The sequence below is a fragment of the Centroberyx gerrardi genome, chromosome 22 (assembly GCF_048128805.1).
Source record: "Centroberyx gerrardi isolate f3 chromosome 22, fCenGer3.hap1.cur.20231027, whole genome shotgun sequence".
Taxonomy (NCBI): Eukaryota; Metazoa; Chordata; class Actinopteri; order Beryciformes; family Berycidae; genus Centroberyx; species Centroberyx gerrardi.
Window position 1 is genome coordinate 16,828,957 of NC_136018.1, and position 27,063 is coordinate 16,856,019.

Here is a 27,063-nt window from a genome sequence, read left to right on the forward strand (position 1 = left end):
TTTACTTTAGTGTATTTTTACAGACACTCCTTACTGATTTCCATGGCTAAGTTGGATTGTCCAGGGAGCTGAGAACAGTCTCTGCCTCCATAGCGAGGAGGGATGCAGCCTCTGTGTCTGACCTCCACACCGCCACAACCACTGGAACAGTTGGACCAGCTCACCCACGGCAGCCACTGGCCGTCCACTGGGGGAGGAGAGAGTCATCATATTTTGTTAGCAAATTTCCTGAGAATTTGAATTTTCCTCAGAATTTGAGACTGCTGTGAATAAGCAAGAGAGTAACACTGTTTACAATTATTTATCCTAATAAATAAATTTTGAACAATAACAGCTACTTCACTGGAGTCGGTTGAGAGGTTGAGCTTTCAAAACAAAGCATTTACAACAGTAAGAGCCTAGGATTTACTGCACAAATATTGTGTACAATGGGGAAAAAAAGAAAATGACAGTGCTGACCGCAACATGATAATTACAAAGATGATCACCAGGAATAAGTGCAATCTTGCTTTTCACAAGAAACTGAGAGGCAAAGCATAATAAAATCCACATCAATACTGTCTTTATCTCGTTCCCGATCTCGGCTCTTGCAGGAATAGCTCATCACAACAGACAGAGAGAGAATGGTCCAGAACATGCACACAGCGTTTTCAACAATCTGATCAATATTTTTCATACTAAGTGGGTAAAACATGAGACTATTCCTGCCTTATACATCTACTTCTGGGCTTCCGTGCTCCTGTTACACGATCATAACAAATAGGTCTATTTAAGGTGGTTTGACCAAGAATCATGAAACATATTGTCACAGGGACTCTCACACAAAATCATGAAACCATTCTGAAACACAGTTCTCTTTTGTTGCTGTGTCTGCTTCCTTACCAGGGCAGGTGGTGTTGAAGCACTGCTGCTTCTGGACGTCCTGGCCCCGACAGTGGCGCAGTGGGTCCCCTGGAGGGCAGTATCTCTGCCGGCTCATGGAACCTGTCCCACAGGAGGCGCTGCAGGGGCTCCAGGGACCCCAGGGGCCCCAGCTCCTACAACCCTGCTCATCTGTAGGGCCCCCTAGTGGTGCTAATGAGGAGTCTGGGCAGTCTGCCACACCGTTACACACCTAGGGAGGTAATGGAAAGAGTGGAAATGACAGTGGTGCTGTAACTGTTTAAAATGTGGAGTCATATTTATTAGAGCAGAACAACAGTATTTTTTCAACACTTTTCCAGACTGTGACCAAATCACAAACTTTTCAAGATCTGGAAATTATAAAATTATTTTCCCATACATTTCCAGACCTTCCTGGCCTCTGCAGGAACCCTGTCAATATCCTCAGATTTAACAGACAAACATATATGAAATTTAGCTTGCTAATTGTGCATATTATCTCTTCCTTGTTTATCACATGAAAAACCCCAGTGCATACCATGTTGAAGGGGACACAGGATCCATCCATGCAGGTGAATTCAGGACAGGTGACAGTGGTGTTCCTACTGCCAGGGGGCGCTGGTGAGACAGTCTTATCTGGAGATGGAGCAACACAAAGACAGAACAACATTAGAAATATATAATCAAATATACAAGAAATTACAAAAGATCCATCACCTTCAAATTAGCCTGGGTAGAACACTTCCTTTATCCCTCTGTCCCCCTTCAAAGCTCCCTTCCTTCCTTGCTTCCTTTCCTCCTCTGTTCCGTCTTTCCTCCCTCCCTATCTCTTTTACCCAGTCTCTCAGTTTCTTTGTTTGGTCCTTCCATTCTCTATCCTTCCCCTGCTTCTTTCCTTGCTTGCTTCCATTCTTAATTTCTAGTTTCTCTTCTAGTGAGAACTCACCACACACCAGCTCATCGTCGCCCCGTGGACAGTCTGGGATGCCGTCACACACTTGCGACATGTTCACACAGGTGCGGTTGTCACATGCAAAGCTGCCTGGGCAGGGAGGTATCCGAGTAGAGCCTAATAGAAAGAGAAAAGTATTACTAGTGTCCATCAGCAAGTCTTGAGACAAAGCCTCTCAGAAAAACATAAAGGATGACATAAACTCTGTTATTATATAAAGTTAACATAAAAACCCATTGGTATTTAATATTAAAGATATGAACAGAACTAAAGAAAACACAACTGCCTAAAATAGGGGCATCTAAGTAAAAGCACCTTACCACAGTTGTCTATGCTCTCGTCCGAGGCGTCCCTGCAGTGTGGGGTCCCGTCACAGAGCTGCTGATAGTCCACACACTGGTCCCCACTGAGGCAGGACACCTGGCCGGGGCCACAGGGGGCTGCAGGACACTGCTGCTCATCACTACCATCCATACAGTCTGTCTCCCCATCACAACGCCAGGCCCGGGGCACACACTGCCCACCACTGGCACAGGAAAACTCATAGGGCCTACAAGCTGGAGAGAAAGGGGGTATTATAGAAATAATGGGGAAATTGGACTAAGTTTGGGGGCAACAGTGGGGAAAGTTTAATCTTATCAAATGGAGAGGAGAGGAGAGGAGAGGAGAGTGCCCCAGATCTGGGGTGCAAACTTTCTGCCACCAAACTACTTCACTGCACTAAAGTGGACCCCTAACTGTTCTCTATTCAAGACACTGAGAATGTTAGAATGGCAGGACTGCCAAGTCTATGAATGGTTGAATTGGCTGTATGGTTAGAGTCACTGCTTTGAATTCCATCGAAAAAGTGGGAATTAGTGAGGGGTTTAGTTCAAGTGGTGGTTTAGAAACCAGTGGAAAACAGAATAATGAAAAAACTATCCTTCCCCACTTGGTCTTGGACAGGGTTCAACAAGAGCGTTCTCTATAATCTCTAAATCATGACTGCTATTACCTGAAGTGGGCACCGTCGGGGTGTGGGGTGTGGGTGACGTTGCCATGGTAACAGTGAGGCAAGTGGTCCTGTTTTCGTCCTCTCCGTCCGGACAGTCTGCTGTTCCATCACACAGCTTAGTCATGGTCACACACGTACCATCACTACAGGCAAACTGGCCAGGAGCACAGGTCACTGCCACAAAGAGGAGGACATTAAACTACATTTGACCAACTAATATACATAGAGTATAATATACTAGGAACATCTTCCTAACATTGATAATCAATTTCTTGCCTCAAAGTTTAAAAACTTCTCTTTATCATGTCTCCTTTCCTTCATATACAGCACATCCTTTGCATGAATTAAGTGATTTTGATAGTAGTGGATAATAATAGTTATGCTGAGGAAACTCCTCTTGAGGCCAAAAATAGCCCATGTGTTATACTTCTCATATGTCACATCACTACTTTTGCCATTGCAAACATACACATACAAAAGAAAACACCCAATATACATTTTTCATATCCAAAATGTCCTTCCCTACATACATCCCAATCCCAAAAAATGGGATGGGTTAGTGCAAAACTGTACTTAGTTGATAGACGATGCCATTTTTTCTCATATTAATAGGGCTTGAATAATGAAACATGGTGTATCATTATTTGTACCTTTACTTGGACAGACAGCTTCATCTGTTCCAGAGGGACAGTCTCTGTGTCCGTTACACACTCTGTCTGCAGGGACACACTGTTCCCCGGGGCACTGAAACTCCCCTGGAGCACACACACATCTGGAAACCATTAAAAAGAGGATTAGATAATGATTCCATCATATGGTGGAAATCCATCATTCACTGGATGGGAACAGGGAGCAAAAAGAAAGTACAATCCATTCCTCCTGAACAGACCTGGGTTGAATAGTATTTCAAAACAATTCTCAGAAATTGATTTAACCTGCTTGCAGTGAAATATAGGTGGGATCTACCACATCAGGACAATTCAAATTGTGTCAAATAAGATCTCAATCACAGAAGGTGTCTAAATTGTCTAAAGGTCTAGACAAAGTCTATAAAGCATTTTTAAAATACTGTTTTCCCCAAGTCTAGTTGTGAATTGAGCTTTGCCCATGCCAGCCCACTGAACTGTTTACTTCCCCAAAACGTGACTCAACCCAAACACACCCCCTCTCATCGCTAAGGTCCCCACAGTCGTCATGTCCGTCACATCGGTGGAGGTAGAGAATGCAGCGTCCTCCAGCACACAGGAACTCGCCTTCGTCACACACCACGCCGCAGTCTGGGGCGACAGAAGTAGACAGTCCGCAGAAAAGTAACCATTTATGTATGTTCACATGTAAACCACACACAGCATAGTCTGTTGACCCTTACTGATGAAGAAAACAAGAGTTGGAGAAAACAGTTGGAAAAATTACAACAATACACTAACCATCTGCCAGAGTTTCATGATAGAGCATCTTGCTGGATAATTTGTTGAAATAGTAGGCTACCTTGCTCAATAAAGCTTGCTGATAGAGTATCTTGCTCGATAGAGTTTGATGAAAGAGTACCTTGCTCATCGGACCCATCAGCAAAGCCACAGTCCAGCCGTCCGTCACATACACGATTGGCTGGCAGACACTTTCCATTGGCACACTGAAACTCCCCCGGGGGGCACAGAGGCATCGGGGTGGCAGGCCCACAGAACTCCTCATCCGATTGGTCAGCACAGTCCGGGTGGCCATCACAGCGCAGGGCCAGGTTCAAACAGGGTCCACTGCAGGGTCGGGGTCAATTCACTTTAATCAGTTTAGGAATTTTATTCTAGCATTGAAGAGTGACACTTTCAAATGTAAAAGAAAATGCCAAGTCAAATCTCTTTCAAAAAACTTCAAAAAATGCTTCTGATAGTCAATCTATTCATTGACAAAGGATTTAGCACTATAAAACTTAGAGCATTTGAGAATATCATTTTCTTCAATTCATGTCTGTGAGTACCAAATTAAGTAAAAAATGTATAATTGAGAACTTTTAATTAATCATAATTTAATTTAATTAGGAATCTTCACCCCCTAGCTCCTCTTCTCGCATTCTATACGGCATCTCCACAATCAGAATTTGTACTAAAGTGAGGGTGAATTCACCTTTGTCTGCTGGTACAGCGGAACTGATCTGGAGAGCAGGTGGATGGGCATATCTCGTCTGAACCATCGCCACAGTCGTCCTCGTTGTCACACACCCACTGGGACGGGACGCAGCGCCCCCCCGCACAGCGAAACTCTGACTCCTGACAGGGAGGGGAGGGAGGAGGGCAAGCCAGGCCCTCACACCGCCACACACCGTCCTCACAGGAACTGGACACACACACACACACACACACACACACACAGTGAGGAGAAATATAACCGACCTGCATTCATTGACCCACATTTTAATGGTAGTCAATCATGTCCAATAACTCTACTGTAATTGTCGCCACCCAACCCTAAACCCAACCCTAAGAACCAGCTATAATTAATTCACGAGTGGGTATTTTGTAATTAGACTCTACTGGAGAGGAATTTCTGGGCCTCACAAAGATAGACATGCAAGACCACCCATGCACCCACACACACTCATACAAGTTTGGATTACTATACTTGTGATGAAGCATCCCATTGACCTACACTCATTCCCCGACCCAAATTTTAATCCTAGCCACTAAATGCCTACCCCTAAACAGTAAGATAACCTTTTTCACCTTACCCTAACCCTAACTCATGGGTGGGTATTTTGTAATTGGACTATGCTTAACAGATCCTTTCAGGTCAAATGCAAGACCACACACGCATACATGCAATTACACCCACAAACACATACACATACACTGCATTAACTTCCTTCACTTCCTTCACTTTCATTCCGTATTCTATGCTATTGTTAAGTACATTGCTTTGATTATTTTTTAACAAAAAGTGCAATGTACTTTAAAATTTAGCTTGCTGACCAGTTCTGGCAGTATTGAGTGACGCTGGTTCCAGGTGGAAACGTGGAGCCCTCCCATTCACATGGACACTGAGAGGGAGCTACACAGCTGTCACCTGCAGAAGGGTGGAAGTTATGTATGGAATATAATGTGAAATGGTAAGAAAGGATGAGGACTCACACTGACTCAGTGAGAGTAACCGTCACCTGGACTAGTCAGTCAGGGTAAAATAATTTCCAGGTGGTGAGGAGAATCTCTGTTTCATATTAAAGAGCAGGGGATACTCTGGAAGCAGTTATCTTAGTACAGTATGATCTCATTGTGCTAATTAGTGAACAAAATCATGGTGAAATTGTCCTATTCAACTTTTGAAAAGCGTCATTCCAAAATAAGAATTATTAGCACAAAATAATTAAGCTATAGTACTTGCTAAAGGACGGTAGGTAACTGAAGTCCCTGGTTGACAAAACGATCCCACTTTTACAGACTGGATCCTCTATATTTTGGAGACATAAAAATGCTGAACCTCTAGTGATGATTTTTCCCATAATGTATACACTGCATTTGGAATAGTAATGTTCATTTATTCTTCTGCTATTAACCTGACTTGCCCTCAAGTACCCCACCTTGACAACCATTCCTCTAGATCAGGGGTCCTCAATTCCGGTCCTCGAGGGCCGGTGTCCTGCAGACTTTATCTGTTATCTGAGACCGGGTGTGGTTTATTAACTGCCAGAGAGGAACAAAACCTGCATGCCACTGGCCCTCAAGTGATCAATAAAGACACACAGTTGTTCATTTTCCCAGCTGTTTCAGCCTGCAACGTTGTGATGCAACGTTCCCGCAATGAATCTTGGTTCTGACTGTTAGTTACCGTCCAATGCATCTTCAGGGTTCTTTTGTTTTGGAATCCTACTTTGGCCATTAGATATTAGAGAAGAATGCACAACAATGTTATGAAAAGCATTGTGAATGAAATAAGTCATGAATAGTAGTGGTGACTGGCTATTCATGAACTACAGAAGTATGCACACTAAAATATGAAATTGTTCCACGAAAGCGTAATGTCACCCTAGCTAGCATGAAATGAGTTTGTTAAATCTGTCTTACCGTGTCGGACGGTGCCAGCAGGGCAGAAGCAGCCCTCCACACAGGAGAGGGCGCCGCACTGGGAGTCGGGACTCTGCTGCTCTGCACTGGGACAGGAGGGAGAGCAGGCTGGACCACAGGCCTCATACACCAGACCATTCTCACACTGCAGGGCTTTAAGGAACGAGGGAAAGAGAGAGAGAAAGAAAGAAAGAAAGAGAGCGAAGAAGAGAAAAGTTACAGGCACAGACAAATAGTAAGACAGTAAGAGTGGAGTAAAGCTGCTCAAAGGTAACAAGTAAAATTGGATAAACCAGGTTTATAGCAATGATCTACTCAAGTTCATTAAAGAGTGTGCGCATGTGTGTGTGTGTGTGTGTGTGTGGACATGTTCGACATACGACAGAGCTCCTGGGACCTCCAGCGAATGTAGACCCCTCGTCGGTTACACTCCTCAGCATAGGCAGCAATGGCCGTACAGAGACACTCACAGTCCCCGCCTGAGTCACAGCTACAACACACACACACACACACACACACACACACACACACACACACAAACAAACACCACAACAGTAAAGCCCAAAAGTATTTCTATTTATGCAGCTGTTAACTTTAATAAACAATTTTGTTTTTGTGTTAGAAGTCGTTCCCCTCTCGTTATTTTTCTAAATCTTATCATCCTCATTGTCCAGGAAGGTTTGCTAAATGCCGCTTGCCACATGAGAGTCCTGAATTTAAATCTGGTCTGTTACACACATGTAGGCATGCACATGAATATAAAAGCACACAGAAAAAAGTCATGACTTACGGGATATTATCCCACTGGGGACTTCCACATAAAGTGAAAGCAAATGTATTTGTTTCTGCAGACCCTTTCCAGCTAAGAGCGCAACTCCCATCACAGATGTTTCATTGAATAAAGGTCAAGTAAGAACACAAAACAAAGGTTGTCGAAGTCTCACAGTCTCAACTCAGTGGACAGTCCAAATGCTCATATGCATGTGTTTGTCTTTTCTGCATAGTGCAGGAACAACACTTTCTAAAGTGCCCTTGAGGAGCTGAAAAATGTCCCTAACAATCAGTTAAGGGTGGAAGAAGCCCTGACAGAAACAGATGTTTTACTACCCACTGAGACCGAGTAGATAGATTAGGTAAATATATATATATACATGTCTTTAGAGATGCCCAGCTTAGATTCACTCACCCACAGGCATCAAAGACACACCAGTCATAATACTGCTGGAAGGGCACCTCAGGGTGGCAGAGGGAGAAGAGTTCCTGAGTCAGGACTGCACATCTTTTCCTGGCCCACGTCACTCTGTGGGCGTTCAGCTGGGAAAGGCATAGAGAAGGTAATTAGTATGTGTGTGTGCATGTGTGAGAGAGAGGGACAGAGAGAGAGAGAGAGAGAGAGTGACGCAAATAAGTCTTAAAAAACAATCACAATGCTTGCACCACAAATCAGTTAATTTGGATCAAAACTGGATTTTCAACAGTGTCCAAGTAAGGCAATCTTAGTTGTTTGTGCATGTTTGAGTGAGTGTCTGAGTGTGTGCGTGTGTGCATGCGCATGTATTCCACTCACAGTGCAGGGGTCTCGGAGGTCCTGGTCGGCCACGTCGGGGCAGGAGGGGCTGACCTTCCAGGAGTTTCCAAACAGCTCGGCTGTAGACTCCACGATGCCCTGCCGTGTGGTGAAGTCGTTCTCGGCGTCCCCGTCAAAGTTGCCGCACAGCCCCCCCACCCGACCCCGCAGGTGGGCCGCCAGACGCACATACACACGCATACCTGGAAACAAGTGAAATGACAATATCACCGCTGCTTTGTTTGTTCACCTAATAGAGTTATGATTACCTATACGCAAGATCTGGTGTAACTATCCCTTGTGTTGTTAACCTTGGGTGAGTGTCAGTTTTACCAACATAAAATTGTATCTTTATTTAACCAGTGTGGTCAATTAAGCACAATTTTTTTTTATCACTGTCAGGTGAAAAACTTGTATCTCCAAGGATGTCAGGGACTAAGAACTAAGGTTTCATAAGCCCAAGAGGCTGTAGAATTTTCTCAACCCATAGATGTGCATGTAATCCTTCAATTGAAGTGAAGACATGAAAATCACCAAAGTTGGAGTTGGAGGTTTTCACATGACAACAGCAATTTACATTGATGGGCTGGCAAGAGGCAAAAGGATTCTTGATGGGGAAAAGGACAAGAGAGCCAGAGACAGAGACAATAAGGCTAGCAGGAAGCAGAAGGCAACAGAAAACATAATAGAAACAGTAATGTTGAAAGAGTATGTTAAGTAGCCCAGGCATTAAGCCGGGCGGTCACACATAAAGACATGGTAGCAGCAAACAGCAGAACAAATAAAATCACCAACCACAAAACCAATTTACAACATGATAAAAACATACGGCAGCACCGATGGAGAAGTTAGTGTCGTCATTTTGCTGAGAAACAGCTGCATGTGTGACTGTAAATATAAAGAGAGAGAAGAGACTGCCTAATTTAAGAGTCTTCTGCAACTCATTTCAATCGCTGGGAGCAGCAAACTGGAATGAGGACTGGGGGGAGATTTTAATAGTTTAATTTAGTAATAGTCTTAGTCAGGGGAGCCAACTGGAAGTCTGGGCCCCATCACAACATATCCCAAGGCTATTTCTTTTTCTTCTCTGCTTTCATTTCTCTTCTGAAAAACAGACTTAGCTTTTAGAGGAGGCATGATGCCAGCGCTCCTGTCACTTTTTTTTTTTTTTAACCCTCTCTTGCTGCTCTATGATTTTCTATTCCTCATGTGAGACAGTGGCCTCTCCTGCAAAGTCATTTAAACCACAGCAGACACCGGGCCGGGCTTGGAGATTTTGGTCATAATGACATATGATAATTTCACAGCAAATTTTATAAATGGCTATTCATATTAAGAATAGTTGTTTAAATAAACACAAAAGATACATTATTTTAACAAATATTTATCAAACCGTAAAATCTATAGATCATGGCATCTTTCATGTTATATTGATTAAATTTAGTACATTACTCACTCCATTACTCACAAACTGTTTGGATCTTCATTTGCTAGTCTGCACCATAACAAATGCATACCTGTGATTAGATAATGCAAACTATGAGCTTTCTCAGTTTTCTTTTAACAAACTAACATTTTTTAAAGGATTATCAAGGATTTTTTTCATACTGTCTCTTACATTTAGTCATTTTTTTGTAAATAATAGAATGAAATAAAATTACTTCTAACATTGTAATTGTACAGAATTCCTACTTATAATAGTCAGTTGAAAAAAATTTGTCAATAAGCATTTTCATCATTAATTTCATGAGTAAATGTACATTGGTGCCCACGTTTACACCTGGCTGGGATAGTAGAGGAGAGGGGAGACAACTGACACACAGACAACCAACCCTGCTAGCTTGAAAGGGTTGAATGGAAGGTTATTTAAGGTTGCATAAGTTGTGTATGAGTGTGTCCTACCCCCATCCCACAGCAGAGTGACTCCCAGTCGAGAGGAGAGGGAGACAAACAGGCCGACTCTTTCCAAAGTAAGACCACTGCCACTGTAGGACTTGGGTAGAGTAACTGGCATCCCGTTCACTGTCACTGCTTTACCTAAATGTTAGAGTAGAGGACACATTAGTTCAGACATATGGCATTTGGTGAATGATTTATCCAAACTGCCTTATAGTACTGTGGGTGCAAACATTTTGCCCCAGTGGGGATTGAACCCCTGACCCTGACAGCTTTAGTACCACACTCAACTCATTGAACTACAGCACCAAAGGACACTTTAGCGTCTTCCTCCCTACTCTCTTACCCTGTGACTCTCTTACCCTCCATCCCTCTGTCTATTCCCTCATCTTCCCTCCCCTCCCTATATCTTTCACCTCCTTCCCTCTGTCCCTTCCTCTCATTCATCCTCTGCTTCCCCCTTCACCACCCCCTCCCCTCCTACCTCTCAGCAGGTGTATGACGGTATTCCCCAGGCTGAGGGTGACCGACTTGGTGCAGGTGACCCCGGTGCTGCCGCAGGGCACGTTCTCCGCCGTGACGCTGAACAGGCCGCCGGACTCCCTCGCCAGCACGTACTGGCAGTCGCCCAGGAAGGAGTAGCAGCGGCCGTCGAACGTCACGTAGTGCGGGTCGCCCGTCGCCACGCACACGCCGGCGCAGGCGGACTGACCGCAGTGCCAGCGACGCTCCTTACACACGCTGCATGAAGGGGGGGGTGAAGGGACAGTGAAAGAGAGGGAGACAGAGAGAGATAGGGGGCAAAAAAAAGGAGATGGAGGGAAAGTGGGAAGACCCATACAATGAAAATAAGCGAGTGAAGAAATAGAATTGTTTAGTACTTACTAGTAACATTAAATAAATACATATATAAATAAATATGGAGTACTTGAAGAAACAGTACAGTCACAGAGTTTGAATGAATTAGGTACAACTGGGCTAATTAATTCTAAACCTATTGGAGTATTAGACAGTGGCATGTGGTGCAATGGGCTAACCCCACCCATTACCATGTGTTGCAGTCTTTAGTGATGGTGTCGTTGCTGTAGTAGAGTCGACCATTATGGCGACATGGGCACTCCTCTGGCAGAACACAGCGGTCACCCTGGTGTAACCCGGGGAGGACATAATGTAGCGTTAGGCTGGATGGAATGGAGAATGGAGATGCAAGACTCACCTGGAGCAATACTCTGCCCTGTGTGATCATGACACCGGGTCTCATTCATCTGTGTTTGCATATGTGTTAACTGTTTTGAGACACTGAAATGCTGGGCTACTGATTCACTTAAACATAGATTTAAGATTTTTAAAAGGCTATATAGTGTCTTATCTGTTAAAATATTTTCATTATATATAAGAATGATTTCCATTTGTTGGCACAAGTTTTTTGGGATATTCGTATATACTCGGTCAATTTATCCGTTAAGTGATGAGCACATAGACACAAATAAAATATATGAACAACTTTAGGCTGTATTATAAAAACGACCAGCAAGTTTTTTGTACTAAAAGTTTAGTCTTTTTACTTTGGATAATGGTAGTCACCTACTATCACTCAACATAGTTTTAGCATGAAGCGTTAGCATGGAGCACCGGAGCAAATGATCTACCAGGGACACATGGATGATTTTGGAGTCTATAATCTCATCACTTCATATCCCCAAAAAGGTGTATTTAATAAACTGGACTTGGGCTTTCACCCACCAGTAGCACGGTGCCCTGGGGACAGACGCAGCCGGACAGGGGCTCTCGGCAGCCCGACTGGGGGGTGACGGGCCCCTGCTGCTGGCCGGGGGGGTCCAGGCTGGAGCAGGTGAGGAGGCAGGAGCGAGGGGAGTAGACCAGGGAGCCGGGACACTGGTTCACCTCCTCGCAGCGTTCCGCTGTGCAGTTTAACAGCCCCTGCTCACACACGCTGTGAAGGGAAGAGGAGGAGGAGCAGAATTACAATATTTAGTTTGTTTCATTTTATGCTATTTTCTTTATAATCTACACAGTGACTCAGAGGAAGAGTGGTGGAGAGAGGGACAGAATGATAGAGTAATAGGATGTGAAAAGAGGGAGGGTAGATGTTAAGGGGATTTTGGAAATGTGAGTAAAGGCAGCAAAGTGGGCAAAGTAATGAAAGAGAGGTAATGACCGAAAATGAGGGAATGACACTTCGCGTGGAAGATGAAAGAATTGAGTGAGAGAACAGAAAATAATGGGGAAAAAAACGAAAGACAGAGATAAAGCGATAAGGAGGGATGATAAGACGGCTAGGTGATAGTAGGAAGAGAAAGAAGTCTGTTTGTGTGTTTATCTTTATGACTGTAGAGGTGACTGACTGGTCACAAAAAAGCATTCAGACAGGTGTAAAACTCACTGATACAGCCAAAAGCCACTGCTTTGAAATGTGTGCACACTCTGCACAAACCCAGCAAGGGTCTGACTATAGGAGCATATAAATGGTAAAATGAGTTACACACTCCTCTCTCCATTTATTGACCATCATGTTCTACAACAAAGAATCCTGAACCAATAAATATCACAAACTGGAGGAATGAGCAGACTGGTGGCGGCAGGATGGCCTAGTGGTTACAGAGACCATCCTTCAACTGGATGATCTCAGTTCAAGCCCCATGTCAGCAAGCATCTGCCCTGCTGAAGTGTCCTTGAGCAAAACACTGAGTCCCTACCAGCTCCAGGGCTGCTGCTGACCGGGCGACCTCCTCTTTAGAGAATGGCAAGCGGAAAGAGAATTTCCTAGGGATCAATAAAGTATCACTTTATTATTATTATACTCTAAAAAAAAGCTGTAAAACTTAATGAGGCAGCAACAAAATGTGCTAAGAGATTAAAAGGGTAAAAGAGGGTAAAAGCACTCTACTGGGATGAAAGACAAACCCTTGTGCACTGTGTCAGTCAAGGTGAACGGATGTACATCATATTTCATATCAATGTAACTATCTAATCCAAATGGCAGATTTCCACACGGCAATTAATCAGGTCAATGGTCAATGCGGTACAGTTAGATCTCAGCAGTTACAACCCTGTGCCAATGAGGAGTTGAATCAAAGTCACAAGTACAGCTCACACACACACACACACACACACATACAAAAACAACACAGAGACACACACACACACACACACACACACACATTGAATCAACCTTCTACTATTACTGCTACCGTGCTGTGACTCGGTCAAAGCTGTAACCAACCGACACAGGCCCAGAGAGAAATGATCACTGCTGTCATGTGGTGAAAAGATGCAATGAAATCAACCTATCCTGTGGCACGAGGGAGCAGGAACATAGAGTGATTTCATCAGAGCTCTTACACCACCAGGGACTCACTGGGGAGAAACTACTCTCAAATAATAAATTGGAGTTTCAATCATTCAAATGAACAAACATTACACTCAAAGCCATGGCAAGATTTTGTTAAGCTAGTGCAACAGCTGAAGTTTATCTGGAAAAACAGTGTAGCAAATGCTTTGCCAGTACTGAATGAGCAATGCAACCACTAATGATTAACAAATGATCTTTCACCTATCTAATTACAACAGACCAGGAGTAGTACATTAAACATAAAGTAGGCCTAAAAGGTGTCACATCTATAATGCCTACGTTGGTACTAAGACATCACATGCACTTGAACCCATCACTGAGGTTTGATAGTGACCTCACACACTCTCTCACAGGAAGAAAAAAAACACGTAAGCTCTTGAAACAAACAGGGCAGGTTTCTTATTTAAGCAAAGAATAAATGGAGAATGGTATTTGGAAACCCCAGCTCTCTATTAACTCTGTAACAAGGCCCAAACTCTGTTTATGAACCAAACCCATCAGTAGTGTATGGTAGACAGGTTGTGATAAACAGGATATAATATAAAGGTAACAAACAAGTCACAGGTTATAGAGGTTTCTTTCTTGGGAAATAAATGTTAGTGGTTGGCAGACCATAGCTAAACAAAACTCTCTATTCCAGGGATTTATAGACTTTTTTCAGCATGGGACCTAAACTAAGTAGATTAGTTAATGTGATCAGAGAATAAGAGTCAACGGGACCAACAGTTTAAGAAACTGTGCCAACTTTATATTGTAGCTACATCAAAGCTGTGTTCTTCTGACAAAGGAGAAAACTTGCTGACTCACTCTGATTCTTTATCAATACCTCCACATGATAAAAGCAGCACTCAGTTGCTGCCATAAAGGAGTAAGGGCTGTTTTATGATGTGCTATAAAAATATTATCTACACAACTGGGTCATGAGGTGCTTGTAGTTATCTCTACCATCTCTTTGTCTTCCCGTCTACAGATTAAGCATGTCTGCTGTCCCTAGTTTGGAAAGTACTGCCTCTCTGCAGTGATGCTAAATTGTCACTTTAAGTTGTGAAATATTTCAGTGTTAAATTGAGTGAAATTCTGCCATCAAGAACCAAATGAAGTACCGAATAACATTTAGGAAGCATCAAGGTTTCAATTATGCTTTGATTACACTTGTCTTTTCAGTGTGACTTTTATTCTCTGATCACGCCAAGACACATTAACTAGTGGTCAGACTCATCAAGGTGATCCAAAGGTCTTCTAAATGTATTAATAAATTCTGAGTTGCATACCAAGACAAATATCTGAAAGGATAAGTTCGTTACATCAGTGCATACCAGGTGTTGCAGTTGCTCTGAACAATAGCACCAGGCTGGTATGTCTTGTCTCCTTGCACACAGGGGCACATAGTGATGGGCACACACTGGCCCTGGTGGTCCTGTACTAGTCCTGGAGGGCACTGGCAACCTGGGACACAACTCCTAATGCCCCCTCCACCACCACCACCACCACCACCACCACCATCATCATCGCAGCTCCAGCCCTGCCGCAGGTCTGAACAGGAACCCCCACATGCACGGCCACACTCCTGGTACACCTGACCCCCCGAACACTGGACCGCTGGGGAAAGAGGAGAGGGGAGGAGAGGATGTGTGAAAATCATTATGCTAGTTTTCGTAAAAGTAAAAAAAAAAATGTACACAGAGACAGATGGCTGAATAAATTAAAAAATCTCAGGAATGACCTACTTCACACTTACATACATTACTTTACATACATCCACACCTGGGATCAGCTTAGTTCAAGCAATCTTCTGTAACTCTTTGGCTTCTTTAACATGTAAGTCTACCGTTGCCAATACTGTTCAAACAACTAACAACACACAAACACCATTAGATGTAAGGCTAGACTCTTAATGCCTAGGGATGTGTATAACTATAACCGGGTAATCTTGTTTCACTGCTCCTGAGAGTGACAAGGTCAATTTTGAGACATCAAAAAGCACTGAAACCAAACCTCACCCACCCCCACCCCATTATCTGTGAGGCGACACAATTTCCCCACAGGGATCATTATAGCTTCATCTAATCTAATCTCATCTAACTAATAAACAAGAGAGCAGTAAACATGTCATCCCCCACGAATGACGCAGCCCCCCTTACAGCCAATCAGTAACAAATATGTCACCCCCACCCCCTTGTTGGCTAATCATAATCCGATCAATGGTGTCTGAAAACAAACGAACAGGAGTTGACTGATTCGTAGTCCACCCAAGCAATTGCTGCACCTCAATGCAACCTCCAGGTAGAGTAGCTGTTACCATGGTAACCACGAATGTTCATCCTAATAAACCAGTAAGCCAATAGCCTCCCTACTTACGGCAAAGGGTGTGGTTGCGCCAGTGGATGGCCACGCCCTCCTGGGCACAGTGTCGGGCGTAGGCGGTGAGGACGGTGCAGTGGCAGGCCTTCTGCGGGGCACAGCCGCAAACCTCAGACAGACATAGACGCAGATAGGGTTCCCTCTCCACCACATCGTGACATGCCTAAAAAAAAACAGAGAGATGGAAGAGAGAGGAGGAGAAGGAGAGTACGAGAGTGTGTGTGTGAGTGAGAGAGAGAGACAGAGAGACGACTCCTAAGATAGTAATAGTATAAGGAGTATAGTGTAGCATAAGTACATTGCCCAGGCTATTGAATATTAGAGCATACATGAACACATCCCACACACACACCAACCTGGAAGACGGAGCTGTGTATGACGGAGCACACGCTGTCTGCATAGTGTCTCCGCTGGGTGTATGTGGTGCAGGGGTCAGGCGGGGCTCCGTGAGGCAGAAGACAGCGCTCTGTAGTGAACTTGGCAGCAAAGGACGACACACTGTTCTCCACGTCTCCTTCTGGGGTGGTGAAGTCATCAAGCTGGTTCCATGTCAACGTACCACACAGACCGCGCACCTTGAATACAGGATGTACACACACAGATGTGATGCAGTGCTCCAGAAAAACTAACCACAAGACAGGAACAATTGCAAACACTAAATTCCATTTCAGCATTGCTAGTTGAAATGTTTCTAAAATTTCTGTTGTGACTGTCATATCAGTAATTATCACTCCTTTGCTTTCGTTTGATCTTAGAGTTTCCATTTGTGGCCATTTTGCATCCCCTCTAGTTAAATTCGGTTCAGCATAATTGGGGAGTCAAAATGGTGCAAGTACATCCCTGTTTGCTAAAATCTGGTTTGGTTCAATGGAGAGCCAATGGGCACGAGCACATCCCCTGTAGTTCAGTTCAGGACTCACAATGGTGCAAGTGAAAGGACCATATGAAGTGTGAGGGTCACCTTGCTTGTGAAGCCAGGTTGCAAGGTGATGAAGGCCAAGGGTCCATCTAGGTGCCAGAGCAGCTGTGCCCCAAACGTCTGGACGAGGAGGAAGGAGGAGGAGGCCCTACGCACAACCAGGTCCCCCGTCACCACGGGCAACACCTCCCTCTGGCCGTTCAGTGTCACTGTGCCTGGGAGTAACAAGATCAAATTGAAGCAATCAAAAGTTAGTAAAAAGCTTCAAAATGTAGGATTCATACAGTGGAATGGACATTTTTCCACTAGTTATGTTAGCAATGCTGGCAAGCTGCTTTTTGCTTAATTTATTAACTTAAATGCTTTTTCACAAGGAAGTCCTAGAAAGGAAAAACAAAAGAAAAACCTAAAATTTAAATTGTCAAGGTATTGCTTTAATTCCTGTCTTCCCTTTGTTTATATAACACAGTGATGGTGAAAGGGAGAGGGCAAAAAAACCAAAGGAAAAACAAATGGATTGAATTAAAGGGTATCAACATACCAAACTACATACCATACCAACCAAACCACATATACTTAAACTGTTAGAGAACAAATACATATTTTATATTCTTGCTATCGTGTCTTGATGTTAGTCATGTTCACTCATGTCCCTACTGTCAGACTATAAAATGGATGAATACCTTTGTAATGCAGGCGTGTATAGAGACTGTAGCATCGCTCTCAAATCACCTGTACCCTGCAATTACAGATGGCCAGAGTCTACCACTCACCAGTGTCAGTGATGGTGACTGTGGTGCGGAGCACTGTGACTGACATCTCCTTTAGACAACCTAAACCTCCTCCTCCTCTTCCTCCTCCTCTTCCTCCACCTCCACCTGTTATACACTCCCCACAGCGCACACTGACCACCAGCTTCCTGTCAACAAAGTCCTGAACACACACATAACATGTATGCACAGGGGAAAATGGGGTGTCACACACACAAGCAAATATGCACGTACAAGCAAGCATATACACACACACACACACACACACACACTCAACCAAACACACACATTGAAAAAACATCTCACAATGCACACAATAATGGCTGCTGCATTGAAAAAAAACCCATACATTTAGATTACACTTATGTCAATAGAATCTGTCTTTGTCTGTATATATGTGTGTGTGTGTGTGTGTGTGTGTGTGTGTGTGTATCTTTATGTCTCACCTCCACAGCAGTGAAGGGACAGTCTCCTCCCTGCAGTGAATACCTCTTCCTGTCAAAGGTGGTGACCTGTAGTGCCCCCATTAGGCTGCACTGGGCAGCGCACCTCTCCCCTGTACACTGCCACTGGCCTGCTCTGCACACACTGGGGGGGCGAAAAAGCATTGGAAGGATGGAAAGTCAGAGAGAGACGGAAGGAAATGGGAGAGAGGGGTAGATAGAGAGAAGGATACAGAGGGAGAGAGAGGGGAGAGGCAGGAAAGGAAGGGGATGTGATGTAGAAACATTACACACGCTTTCTCACATGTGTGCACACACACACTCACCAGGTGTTGCACATCTGCTGTATCGTGTCCCCTGACTGGTAGGTGTGTCTGCGATGGAAACAAGGACAATCATCCCTTTTCAGACAGAGTCCCTGGTGAAGGTAGAGGCCCGGCGGACACTCACAGCCGCCCACACACTCCTCCCTGCACTGGCCCAAGGCTGCAGCAGGCCCGGGGGTTTGGGGAGACGTACAGCTGGGGGGACAGGAGGACACACAGTCCGAAAATACCTGACCTCTGGGACAGACGCGACCTGGGGAGGAGAGGGGGAGAGAAAGGGAGAAGTTGGTGAGACAGGAGAGATATGATGAAAATTAATGAAACAGAGTGAGTGAGAGGAAGAAAGACAGACACTTGTGCTGAATTTGCATTGTGGCAGTATACGGTAGGCGGTAAACTGTTCATTGTTTTCAATAGGAGATTGATGGTAAACTCCCTCAACACTGCCAACCACAACTACTACTAGAACTTGACAAAAGTTGAATTTTCCCAACTTATCTTCTACTGGGTGGTGAAAACAAACCAGATGTTGCAAATTCTAGCAAAATGGATGTACCTCTAACTGTGTGTGCACCTGCTCTTCTTGTTTCCTCTTCCAACCAAAATAAAGTAGTGAACAATCAAGAGTTTTCTTCTTCTGACTGACCATTTTGGAGTCTAGGAGAAAAAGACGGAATGATGCCAAATTTTGGTTTGGATTGGCGGTTCCAATTCATTTACAGTGGGGATCATGTTTAATATTACTGGAAAATATCATTTGACATTTTGAAATGAAACAACATATTGAAAATGAACAATAACAGACCACTATTCAATGGACTGATTTTTATTGTATCAATGTGGATTGAAAAGTTGAACTTCTTGTTTATCAAAATCACATTGCATCAAGAAGGCAATGTGCTGTTGTGCTTGACTGACTCCCGTTTTTGTTTTTTTAGGGCCACAATGTGAACACAGCATAAGACAGAGAGATGAGATACTGAGAAAATTAGAGGCGTTATTACCCTAAGTATATATGATTATGTCACATAAAGTGTTGCAGGAAAAGGCAAGTAACTACTACTTAAACTGGCGACTTAGGGCTTGAAAGGTCTTTTTGTTGAGGGGAAGTGTTGTTTATGTTAGATTACAGACTGCTTTTTTACAGAGGAAGAGAGCGGGATGACATGTGACCAAGGTTATGAGCCTGATTCTGAACCACAACATCACAGGTTCAAAGCCCTTCAACCACTGAGCCACCAGGATGCCAAAAGGTGACTTCTTTACCACAGAGGGTGGCTGTCCTCCAGATTATTATGACGTGTTGCTGGGCACACTCTCGGGCGTAGCTGGCCAAGGTGTCACACACTGCCCCCTCCCTCTCTTTGGGACCCAAGCTACAGTACAAGTATAGACAGGTGTCTATGTAGGCTGCCGGGTCCACCTGAACAACAGAAACAGATAAGAAACTTACCACTTTTTAAGTATTCAACAGCAAACCTGGCTCAAATAGCTTTTAAAAATAATAGGATAGCATATAATCAGTGCAACAAAGTTAAAACAATCTCGTCTCAACACAATCGTAATGTAAAAGGGTTCAGGAGTACATCACACCACCAGTAATGGGTCACAAGTAAAGCTAGATAGATGTAGACTATACAGATACAGCTATATGTGAAATCATAACTTATTAACCAGAATTTTATGATGCCATTCATTCATTCATTCCAGTGTGTGATAATGCCTGAGGGAGTTGAAAAGGATATAGGAAATGCTAATAGAGCTTGAATAAATAAATAAATAAATAAATAAATAAAAGAACTAGTATCTTAATTCCGCCACTGAAGTTCAGCTGTTGCTTAATCTTGTCCTTGCAGTCATTACATGGCATTGCTCTTAAAGAGATTATCAAGGCTTTATAGAGCTGGCTCACACCAATTTCCCCAGCGATGCACTGAGAATGGAGACCTGGTAAATGATTTACTTTTAGCAGCTTTCAATTTACAGCCTACAGCGAGCATGGCTTTCCAAAAGCACCTCATTATTTTGTGTGTGCTCATACAACAGTGCAGTTGTCAAGGATAGGCTACATACTCTATTTAAGTATAGCTTCCTGTACTAAGATATTATATCTAACATTATACACTATTTTGTTGCTGGCCAAACTATTACCACAGCCACTGATTAGTGGTTAGGGCAGTGCATTGTGGGATACTTTCATTTACACGATTTTGAGTCATCAACTGAATTAATCCAAATACCTACTCGTGGGTTGGGGGATGGGGGGTGGGAGGGGTGACATCAAGTGAAAGTAAAAGAATAAATTGCAGCGAATGTAAAAGAGGTGGAAAACATTGGTAATGTCATGTGAATATGATGAGTATCAAAGGTGTCTGACCCGGAGGTGGCAATGTGTGAAGGGGCTTTCTAGTAGTCGGTGACACACAGACTCTGCCTGCCTACGTAGGCCGACATCTCCTGACACATCACAGCTGTGACCGAGCTCAGCAGCATCACTGCAGACCTGAGGGAAACAGAAGACGGAGAGAGTCAATTACCCAGGATGCATCATGTACTGTAAATGTCATCTGCCATTAGATTGAAATACAACAGAACTCTAACAGTGCATTCACAGCACAGACAACTGGTAAAACTAGCTGCTGGAAATCAATTCATCTTCAATCAATTCAGCCGATGTTGACCACATTTGCCTGGGTTCCTTGTTTGTTGGTTGCAGCTGAATTTTCATCATCAGTGTCCAATCACATACTAGACTTGTAATATGTTCCACCTATTACTGCAACACCATTGGCACTGCGACTAGCGAGGGCGCAAACATTAAGTATATAGTATATAATAGTGGTTATATACAATAATATGTTGCAAAAGAAAAGAACTGCTCATTCAATCCATTCAGCGCAGTACCTCATTCTGCTGGTCAGGAACCCTCCATGAATTGCCAAAGCTGGCAGCATACTGGGACACAGTTCCACTCATTGTGGTGAAATCATCTGTGGAGCCAAGAAACAAACAGTTTAATGCTGCATAGCAAAGGTTTGTGCAGATGTGCACAGCACAGCACTTCAACACAGTAGTGGCAAATTAAACCTAACCCAGAAGAAGATGGAGTAAAAATCAGCTTGAGTCTGAGAACAGAAAAAAATGGTCTCAAGTCTAGTCATGATGAGTACAATAGCCCTTGTCCAAGAATGAAAGAAACAATAGGAGACTATATGGTGACTATGTGTGTGTGTGTGTGCGTGCGTGTGTGTGTGTTTGTGTGCGTGTGTGTGCATGTGTGAGCATGCATGTGTGTGCTTCCCTCACCATCTGCGTTATTGTTGTAGACTCCACAGAGCCCCCTGGTGGCAGCCAGGTGTTCAGCGGTCAGTGTCAGGTAGACTGTGTTGCCCAGGTCAAACTTCACCCTCACCCCCAGGCCGCTCTCCACAAACACAAAGTCCCCCAGCCAATGGACACTCACTCCTAGATAAAGTGAGCATTCAGTAAGAGCTGTACTGTAGCAAAAGTCCACTGGACTTGAGTTTTTTTAGGGTCAATTAACAGTTTGGAGAAAATGTGACTCATGATGGTTCCACTAAAGGCAAAGACTCAAATTTAAATAACCAATTACTTAGGAACTACTTCTTTTTTTTATTAAAAAATAGATTTTTCATTTTAATTGGACTACTTGGTTAAATTAAGGTTAAAAACTATGATCTGAGTGCACGTTTCAGTGAACTATAAGTGTGCAATAGTCAGATGCCTGTGTTTCATAATTGTAAACAAGGAGAATTGGATGCAAGCATGAAGTAACAAGAGCATCTGGAGGGTTGTATCCATTAAATTAGAGATTTAATGACAGCTGACAGTAAGTTTCCATTTTGGAAGCGTGGCTCTCCATGTGGTGGGATGTTGCTGACAACGTTGCCAGGTTAAGAAAAATACCACACTCAAAATGAAACTAAGTGAGAGGTTTACTGGCAGCTAACAGTAAGTACCATTTTGGAAGAGTGGTTCTCCATGTGGGACTGGGAGGTTGTTCAGCGTTAAGTTCCTGTGGTGAACTGAAACCAGGTCTAGACCCAGCATCATCCTCAGAGCCTGAAAGGGGAAGACCATTTACATATATATAAATATGCATGTATACATGTATACACACATACCAGGTGGCATCGCAGGATGTCAGTCAACTGCAACAGCAAACTACAAAATACAAAAGACGACTATAGACGTCTTTTTGCTGCCGAGGTGATTTTGAAAGACAAGACATTCATCGACTGAAACAATAAATCTGACCTGTGAAATAGTACTGTGTGACTGTTCATGTGTAATAGGTTATATTTTGAGTAATTGATTAAATAAGACTCCAAAGACTCCAAAATGGTCAATTAGTAGAAGACAGCTTTTGATTAATCACTGTTTTATCTTCGCTGGAAGAGGAGACAAGCAGCTGCTCAAATGTAAGTGTTTATGTCCATTTTGCTAGATTTTGCAACGTCCGGTTTGTCTTCACCACTTCACCAAGGGTAAAAGGGAATGTTTGAAGGAGTTTACCATCATTCATCCGGTTTTCTATCTACAGTACTGCCACAATATGAATGCAGCATTAGGATTCTGTTCCAGTTGCGTTTTAGAATGTCTGGCATTTCACCAAAGTGATGTTAGGGAGGGTTAGGGTTAGCTTCTTAGCTCTAGGGAACTACAGCAATATGGCGCGCATAATACCTTACTGCAGTCTCCTCTTCCATCGCAGACCGTACTGATGTAGACAGCCCAGGTCCCATCAGTAGATGAGGCCAGCAGGTAAGTGCAGCTGCCCTGGAAGTGGAAGTGCTTCCTGTCAAAAGTGCGGTAGTGGGTCCCACCCCAGGTCATGCAAGTGGCTGAGCCCTGGGGGTCCCTGACGCTGCCCAGCAGACCCCCACGCACCAGAGGGGATGACTGGGAGTCTGGAGACAAGAGGAGGGAGTGATAATGTGTGTCATTCAAAGCCCTCATGGGGATGTTCTCATATGGAATCATGGAACTTCTTCAATAAACAAGCTCATGTTCACATTTCCCCCATAAATGCATGCAGGTAGCAGCTACAGACACCCCCATAGACTAAAAGGGACAACTGGGACTCCAGAGGGAAGAGAAAGGAAGAGAGGGAGAGAGGTAGAGAGAGTTAGAAAGATTTTGAGAGAAAGAGAGATATACATAGCGGAAAGAGAGGATCAAAGATAAATAGTTAGATAAATATACACTCCAATTTAACAGTCTAAACAACAGGTTCTCTGTGTCAAGCCTGTTCTTCAAATGACTTCTCAATCTTGGAAAACACTACCCTTTGTATCATTTAAGACATTTCTGTGGAAAGTCCAGCACCAAAAGCCAAGTACTCAGCATAGACCACCTACTTTGAATGTTTTGGGCTCAGGCAAACTCTCCGGAGAATTTAAGTCTTTATATGGTTGTGGAGTATAAGAGGTAAGATAAAACTCTCGCTCTTCATCACATTATGGGAAAAGGTTATACATTTGTCCTTCTACTATATTGTCTATTATTATCCATATACAAACAAATCGCTAGAACTACCTGCAAGCTAGCATAGCCTGTGGCTTGGACCCATTGGTTTAAATGAGAAATGCTAACAATGCTAATATGTCATTCTTTGGTTAATTGAAATGCAAATACAAAACCTTTTCCCCAGTGGACTAAAATGTATTAATTTATTTCTAATTTATTTGAAATCCATGTCAAATATTTAATTGTACTTCTTACAAAATGTGTGTGTGTGTGTGTGTGTGTGTGTGTATGTGTGTGTGTATATATATGTGCATTTGCGTGCATTTGTGCATGCATGTTCTCTGACCAGGCAGGAGAGTGTAGGTACAAGACAAGCAGGTCTGGTCAGAGGCGTTCCTCCAGCTTAGACCCCAAAGGCCGCTGCAGCATTGCTCCATAGGCATCAGGGAGGAGTTATGGACTCCAGGAAACTCCTCACAACTCCATGTAGAGTAACACTGGCCACGTACACCCACACCTGGGAGGGAGAGGACAGAGAGATGGGGTGAGCAAAAGGGTTTGTTCTAATGAACCTGTTACTTGTTGGTTCCTTGTCCTTACCCTGTGAGCAGCGAGGTCCTCCCCAGCCCTCACAGCACCCCCTCACTGTCTTATTCACCTTCTGGCTCTCCATCTCTGGGGGTCTGAGGTGGACAGACAAATCAGGTGAAAACACATTGTATTTATATATTGTCAAACTAGTCACAGTAAAGGGTCATTCCTTCCTTAACACACAAGCTATGTTTCCTTTATTATACCAACCAAAGTTGGTGTTGAATGACATTTATTACTGAAGTTCAGGAGGAGACACTCACACATTCTACCCTACGGTGCACATTTAAATTTACATTTAGGCTCTTCAAGCCTATTTTCAAATCCCAGCAGAAGAATTAGTCACATCCAATCTACAACCATCCAATGATTACAATCCCTGTTTGGATATGTCAACAACTATGCACCACTACACTTCCGTTTGCTTGTATTTTTGCCCACCACCTTCCCCACAATTCCCCTTGCTAAGTTATATCAAATACAGGCCACTGGGGGGTTTGGCCCAACCTTGATCTGCAACCAAGTGCTGACCTAACCCTACTGATATTCTGAATACTGAATATAAATTTGACGAATAGATATAAAAGTGAATTAAACTCAACTTTTGCCATTGCTTAGTTTTAGCTTAATTTAGTTTAGGCATTTCCATGGAACCTGTAAAAAAAATAATGAGTGCATCAGACATAAGAAAAGAACATGTGCTGGAAGAGCCAAAGGAACCTACAGGGCTTATGGGGTGTGAAGAGGGAAAATATAATTCTGCATTTCTGATTCACAGTCAAACAAGCTTGACTTAATGCCAAGAATGCAAAGACAGCTCTCACTCTGTGTATAAGAACTGAATGGTCTGCAGCAGCAGCCCCAGCACTCCATATTCCCAGAGCACCTTCCACAGGATACCTCAGGAACACGGCCCTTTTCCAAATCCACCACATGTAGACAGGATTAGCAAACTCCCATGACCCCTCGATTATCTGTGAAAGGGTAAAACGCTGGTCCACTGTTCCACAACTAGAACTAAATCCGCATTGTTCCTCCTGAATCTGAGGCTCGACTAACAGCTAGAGCCTCCTTTCCAGCAGTTTGGCATAGGATTTCCGGGGGAGGCTGAGCAGTGTGATCCTCCAATATTCAAGAGCCATCTCAACCACAGCACTCAACAATATGCAGAGCCTTCAGCATTTCAGGACGGATCTCATCCACCTGTGTATCCTTGCCACTGTAGAGCTTTGTAATTAGCCCAGAGACCTCTGCCAAGTAGACGGGCTCAGACGCTCCTAGAATCTTCCAGCACACTGCCTCCTGAACAGAGCAACATGTCTGTTAGATTTAGGAGTTCCTCAAATTGTCCCATCCAATATCCCCAGTCAAAGTCAGCAATTTTCCCCTACTGAGAACAACCTGAGCGGTCCTGCCTTCCCCTCCGGAGGACGTCAGAGTCAAGTCACTGCTCCTCCACATTGAGAGGAGTCAGCTGAGGTGGTTCGGGCATCTGGTAAGGCTGACCTCTGGGTGCCTGCCTTTGGAGGGGCTCCATCACCCAGCTGGCCTGGGAGCCCCTTGAGCTCCCCCAGGAGGAGATGGATGAAGTTGGATGGATGGATGGATGGATGAGTAACAATCATGACAATGACATGTTAGAAACCAAGTTTGTGTGCGTGCCTCGTGCATGAGCGAAGAAAGTCAGCCAGTCACTGAGGTTAATCAAAGATGTTAAAAGTTAAACTAAAGTTAAACTACTCATACTCATCATATTGAACAAGGAATAAACACCTGCAAATACATTCAGTTCAGAGTCCATATTTGGAGCTAAAAACATCAATTCCATTATACTGTCCAGACTTTCATGAACTCACTTTCTTATTTACAAAGTGTGTTTTCAGTCCACTGTCTTAAGTGTAGTCCGTGTACTACAAAATGTCATAATGAATAAAGGGAAACAAGCTATACTTCTTACAGCTATACCTCTTATCAATCAGCCAGTGGGACATGGCTAGGTCAACATAAACTTCAACATTGGGTGAACTAAGTACTAGTGAGATTGTGACTTCTCCCTTCAGAGATTTTCTTTTTGAAACACTTCAACAGATGAACAGTTGATCAACTGATCACTTACTTGTACAAGAAGCAGGATGCCTTGGGACCCTGTTGCTTGTAGTAGAGTGCGATGCCATCATCCCCCCCATGCTTGGCGCGCATCCTGTCCACATCCAGCCTCCAGCCCTGGGTGTTAAACTGGTACACCTCAGAACAGCTCACTTCAAGCTGCAGACGGGGGGACAGGACTCGTTCCACTCTCTCCTCCACAGTGTGTTCACACCAGTGTCTGGAGCAGGATTCAACAAAATAAATTTAAGTTCCTCTATATTGCTTCAAGTACAAGTTCAAGTTTATTGCAATGCACTAAGGTACTTGCATGAAGACGCTCAAGACACATAGCAGGACAA

The 27,063-nt window shown here is 43.7% G+C and overlaps 1 protein-coding gene across 1 annotated transcript in view; it reads right to left on the minus strand.

The window, feature by feature from the left end:
- The window catches only part of sspo (SCO-spondin), a 93,593-nt gene that overhangs the window by 65,765 nt on the left and 765 nt on the right, over positions 1-27,063 (minus strand). Inside the window, exons 2-36 of the mRNA XM_078291505.1 lie at positions 26,733-26,942; positions 24,626-24,708; positions 24,372-24,542; positions 23,243-23,466; positions 22,516-22,618; positions 21,842-22,000; positions 21,440-21,525; positions 20,913-21,038; positions 19,802-19,958; positions 18,536-18,788; positions 18,213-18,354; positions 17,770-17,929; positions 17,039-17,211; positions 16,434-16,652; positions 16,075-16,240; positions 15,033-15,315; positions 12,087-12,297; positions 11,393-11,487; positions 10,828-11,084; positions 10,350-10,484; positions 8,448-8,650; positions 8,067-8,194; positions 7,261-7,370; positions 6,881-7,033; positions 5,792-5,885; positions 4,950-5,159; positions 4,377-4,582; positions 3,991-4,105; positions 3,479-3,600; positions 2,829-3,002; positions 2,155-2,391; positions 1,829-1,951; positions 1,421-1,518; positions 883-1,114; positions 35-187 (exon numbers count right to left, since the gene is read on the minus strand). Of these exons, the coding sequence (XP_078147631.1) occupies positions 35-187; positions 883-1,114; positions 1,421-1,518; positions 1,829-1,951; positions 2,155-2,391; positions 2,829-3,002; positions 3,479-3,600; positions 3,991-4,105; positions 4,377-4,582; positions 4,950-5,159; positions 5,792-5,885; positions 6,881-7,033; positions 7,261-7,370; positions 8,067-8,194; positions 8,448-8,650; positions 10,350-10,484; positions 10,828-11,084; positions 11,393-11,487; positions 12,087-12,297; positions 15,033-15,315; positions 16,075-16,240; positions 16,434-16,652; positions 17,039-17,211; positions 17,770-17,929; positions 18,213-18,354; positions 18,536-18,788; positions 19,802-19,958; positions 20,913-21,038; positions 21,440-21,525; positions 21,842-22,000; positions 22,516-22,618; positions 23,243-23,466; positions 24,372-24,542; positions 24,626-24,708; positions 26,733-26,942 (5,771 nt within the window). The remainder of the gene's footprint in view (positions 1-34; positions 188-882; positions 1,115-1,420; positions 1,519-1,828; positions 1,952-2,154; positions 2,392-2,828; positions 3,003-3,478; positions 3,601-3,990; positions 4,106-4,376; positions 4,583-4,949; positions 5,160-5,791; positions 5,886-6,880; positions 7,034-7,260; positions 7,371-8,066; positions 8,195-8,447; positions 8,651-10,349; positions 10,485-10,827; positions 11,085-11,392; positions 11,488-12,086; positions 12,298-15,032; positions 15,316-16,074; positions 16,241-16,433; positions 16,653-17,038; positions 17,212-17,769; positions 17,930-18,212; positions 18,355-18,535; positions 18,789-19,801; positions 19,959-20,912; positions 21,039-21,439; positions 21,526-21,841; positions 22,001-22,515; positions 22,619-23,242; positions 23,467-24,371; positions 24,543-24,625; positions 24,709-26,732; positions 26,943-27,063) is intronic.